This window comes from Chionomys nivalis, chromosome 20, assembly GCF_950005125.1.
Source record: "Chionomys nivalis chromosome 20, mChiNiv1.1, whole genome shotgun sequence".
Taxonomy (NCBI): Eukaryota; Metazoa; Chordata; class Mammalia; order Rodentia; family Cricetidae; genus Chionomys; species Chionomys nivalis.
In genome coordinates, this window is record NC_080105.1 from 50,278,385 (window position 1) to 50,283,023 (window position 4,639).

The 4,639-nt window shown below is 41.7% G+C and overlaps 1 protein-coding gene across 1 annotated transcript; it reads left to right on the plus strand.

Annotated features, from left to right (window-relative positions):
• Positions 1 to 1,266: 1,266 nt before the first annotated feature.
• On the plus strand, positions 1,267 to 2,144 carry LOC130862755 (alpha-defensin 9-like). Its single transcript, XM_057752556.1, has 2 exons — positions 1,267 to 1,449; positions 2,016 to 2,144. The coding sequence occupies exons 1-2, from the start codon at positions 1,278 to 1,280 to the stop codon at positions 2,126 to 2,128; spliced, it is 285 nt and encodes a 94-aa protein (XP_057608539.1). The 5' UTR covers positions 1,267 to 1,277; the 3' UTR covers positions 2,129 to 2,144.
• Positions 2,145 to 4,639: the final 2,495 nt, after the last annotated feature.

Sequence of the window (4,639 nt, forward strand, 5' to 3'; positions counted from 1 at the left end):
GTCACATTGGCTTCATGATGGTCAGCAGCATGATCAGCTCTCACAAGTGTGCTGTGGATGAGGACAGTGGACCATACGTGGTTTTGTATTTATCACTGGGGCCGTGTAGTAATAAAGTCAGCATTTCTGCTTCTAGATATGGAGCCTAAACAATTATTGTTTTAGGCTATATGGTATATTTATATGTATTTTTATTATATACATTTATCCACATAATGGTATATATTGATGTTTTCCTACTTGTTAGAAAAGCACAAAAACTAATACAAATTGGAAAGTAATCTCAAATTTTAAAAATGAATTCAGAGATAATATATACCATAAATAACTTTAAGGCAAGAGAGCAATTTGATATGCTTCTTTTTTTCATGCAAAATATGAATAAAAAGAATCTTACTGGAAGAGTTCAGTACAGAAAAGTGTCCTAGTGAGTACTGGTGGTTTCGTGGAGAAGCAGGAATGGAGCACTTCCTAGCATGGCTGAGGATGCGAAATATCTGGTAACATGCTGTCTTGTGTAGTTTTGTTTAGTGTGCCTTAATGTTCATCTCCTAAAAGTACAGGTCCGAGATCTGAGCCATGAGGCACAGCACATCATTTGATGGCTCCAAGTGCGAAGAGGCACCTGGGATGCACTCACAGATGTGTCCCGCTCACAGGGGCTTCTTCGGAACCACCTGCTCTGGCTTCACTCTCACCAACTCTGTCCCTCGTCTCCTCGTGAGCTCAATTCACCAGGGCCATCTTACTTTCTCCATAATGACCGAGAGAAGCGATTCACAAACCCTTCCTTCATGAAAGTGATTGTGGTCCAGAATCACTCAAAGAAATGACTGTCCAATCCACAGGTATTCAAGTCTGGCCCAGGGTCCATACCTTCTGATACCAGCAGGCTCCAACTTCAGAACACAAAAACCCCTTGTTCCACAAGCATATTAAGTTGGTACATGCCTGCCTCGTTTCTTTTTTGACCACAGAAAGGCAAATACTCAAGCAGATGGGAAACAGGAGAAGATAATAAGGCCCTGGAATCAACAGCTGGAAGGGAGGGCTGTCACTGAACACACAGATTGACACCATGATGGCAGAGGTGAGAACACAGGAACATCAAAGGGATCTTGAGGGCCACAGTCTCTCCCAGTTCCCATCAGTGCGTGCCCTCTCTATCTACAGGGCTGTCTCGGCACCTTCTCATGACAGCCCTATAAATGCAGGTGGGCTCCTCAGTCCCTACACATTGGGCTCCTGCTCACCCACCCTCCAGGTGACTCTCAGCCATGAAAACACTTGTTCTCCTCTCTCTCCTTGCCCTGCTGGCCTTCCTGGCCCAGGCTGATCTTCTTCCAGAAGCAGCTGAGGAGACTAAAAATGAGGTGCAGCCAGGGGTAGAGGACCAGGATGTGTCCATCTCCTTTGGGGACCCAGAAGGCTCTGCTCTTCAAGATGCAGGTGAGTGGTGATGCCCAGTTGATAGCGGGTTGGAGTCTCCTGAGAGAGGGTGGAAGATGAGCCCTGGAATCCTGTCAAGATCAATCTGGCTCCCTTGGTAACTCTGTCTTACTTCTGTCTATTTCTTATTCATAGCAGTAATAGTGAGAGTGAAGTAAGTCAATTGGTTTCTTTCTCATAAGGCTTTTGCTCTGAAAATACATGTAGGAATTTAACCAGAATGTAGAGCAATATATTGAGGAGATCCTCATAGACAAAAGCAGTCTTAGGTATTTCTAAATTTTCTTTGTCTATGGGAACTCAAATCATTGTAAAAGTACACTCAAGTATATGAATGGTGAGAAAGGGGGGATAAAAATTAACCCTTGAGAATGGACGTCAAGTCCTGCACATTACCAAAACTCCTTAAGTACATTATTTCTGTTTGCATTGAGTTGATCATCTGTTGGCTGTAATGATTCCAACGAAACATACCCATGCTGTATCACACACCTTCATAGGACTGGATGTAATCCAATCCTGCTGACCTGCAAACTCAATTATTGATTCTTTCTGTATGTCTCCAGCCTCAAGAAAGTTCTCGACATGCTCCTGTAGAAGACGATACTGCAGATTACGAGAACGCATCAGGGGATTCTGCAAAAGAGGCCGCAAACTCTACTTTTACTGCTGCCCCTAAATACGGAGCCCAGAAACAAGAAGATGACCGTGCTCTCTGAGGCCCAAGACAAGTCTTTGATTGCCACACATTTGTGCTTCTCTTTTATCTCCAGTAAAGCGCTTGCAATGCACTACCTGTGTGTTTGCATTCTTTCAGAATTTGCTATAAGGCTCAGTCTGTATTCTGGATATGAAATACTAGAATCTTCAAGGAAACCTTTGCCAATGAAACAATAATTTAGTCTTTATTTACGAAATAGTGACTCCAAATACCAACAATATTTAGGATAGTCACAGGGTTCATACACAAACTGTAAAGGGTTCATACACAATCCTGCTACATTTTGTACTTAAATTTTGCCTCTGCCTTCATGTAGATTCAACTTTCTCTCAAAAACATTGCCTACATGTGAAGAAAGACTACCACGTTTGGCTTCATGTTTTATAGTACTAATATCTTAATTTTTCAGAGAGCCACCATCTCCTTAAAAAGTGTTGAAGTTTCAGTGAGCAGGCCTGGATTATGCCTCTGCCTTCTAAGCCCTGAGTTGTTTTTGGCTCCATAGAGACAACTTTATTATTGTTAGAAAAAAAGTTCTGTACAGAGTCCGAATGGGTAGGAAAAAAAGCAAGTCACCCTACTCTCTGATGTGCGCATTATCTGCAGCACCTGTGTCTGTGGATGACAGGGTGTGTTCTCTACAGAGAAGACTGTTCTTCACATACAGAAAGTGATGTGCCCAATGACCCCTGTGTGCTCGGCAATGTACACTCAAGTGAGTTACTTTCTAGCTTTGGTGGGATTAATGCAGCTGGAAGTGGTTCCAAGAAAAATAAAGAAATCAACAGACAGTTCTCCCTCCAGCCTGGAGTCTCCAGGTGCTACAGGGTGCTAAGACTCAGTCTCGAGGACGTTACACAGTCCCTAAGGGAGCTATGTGTGATATCTGATGGAAATACAGCAGCAATGACCCCTTAGATTGCAGACTCCAGCAGCACAGACAATGTGGGTTCACAGCAGATGTTCTTGTGGACATTCAATAAGGAAGGAAATGTGATGGAAGAATAGAACACCCCATCGCCCCTTGAGGAAGAAAGGATGCTAGAAGCATTTTGCTTGGCAGCGGCTATAACTATCTGTGCTGGGCCATGGTAGGTACAAGCTGCACCAACTGAACTCATAGTAGAGAAAGTGTAACTCTAGCCAGTACACCTCTTCTCACCTCAAATATCACAGAATACTGATCAGTGAATTGCACACATAATATGCAGTTGCCAAAGTCACATAAGACATCTGTCTTAAATAAGTCACTCGTGTCCTGGGCCAAGTAAATTTAAAAGATTTAACAAAATGTGGTTTCATATTTTGAAATGTAATTATCTAGGACATAGGTTTGTTTTCAGGTACAGTTAGCATAACTCCAGTAAGTGTCAATCAGCAAACACATGACACAATCATTGTTGTGTTGACTAACTTCCCCACTAAACTTCTTCTAATCTCTCTCCCTATTGCAAATTCTTGACCCTGGATGCACTAATCTCATGTATTCTTCCTTCACATTTTTGAAGTTTGGGATGAAATCTTCTTGTAAAATGAAAGAGCTCATTGTTTTTAAACTGACCTATTGTAATGGGGCAAATTTATGGTGCATAATGGGAAGGGCTGACACATACATATGCAGACTGTGAAATGAATAAATTGGTGAATTAGCGTGTCTGACACCTCGCACACTTATAATTTCTTTATTGTGAAACACTAAAATTCTACTGTCCTAGCTATTTTGAAATTCACGGTCCGTTACTACTTATAGTCATGTTATTGTATAATAGTTGGCCAGAACTTATTGCTCCTACCTAAAATGTAATTCTGTACCCATTGATCAACCTCTCCTCAGCATCTCCTGACCTTACCAGTCACCAATAGCAAGTATTCTATTCTCACTTTGCACGACGTTGGTTTTTATCTTGTATGTGAGAACATGTTGCCTTCTCTTTGTGCATCTGGAGTTCACACGGTAAGTGTCCTCCAGGATCCCCTCAGTTATTGACAATTCCACCTTTTTATGATGGAAGCGTGTTCCATGGGTACACGTGCAAACACAGACAATACACACATGCAATGTGTATGCAAACCACATTCTCTTTATCAATTCATTCGCTGTGGAACATGAAGGTCAATGCCATCTCTTGGCAATAATGTACAATAATGTACAAAATACAGAGCAACAACACACAAAGATATCTACATCTTCAACTTATGCTTACTTTCATTTGAGAGTTTTGTGTTTTAAACTCTTTCTACAACCAGAAATAGAATATAAGGGATTGAGAAAATATATTTTTCTGTGCTTTGGGAACTTTCCTTTGTCACTCAAAGCTCCACAGATCATTTTAGAAATTTACAGGTTAGAGGAAAATGTTCTCCAGTCTCTGGCCTGGATGTTCACCTTCCCAGTCTCTCTTAGTGCTTTGCCACCCCAGATGACAGTGTTCCTCTCTCTCTCTTCAACCTTTTAACCACACACTTGCC

Excerpts from the sequence above, each read along its gene's own strand:
- LOC130862755 (XM_057752556.1), top strand. The coding sequence starts at position 1,278 with ATGAAAACACTTGTTCTCCTCTCTCTCCTTGCCCTGCTGGCCTTCCTG. Across the intron at positions 1,450-2,015 it reads CTCTGCTCTTCAAGATGCAG|CCTCAAGAAAGTTCTCGACA; the intron begins GTGAGTGGTGAT and ends GTATGTCTCCAG.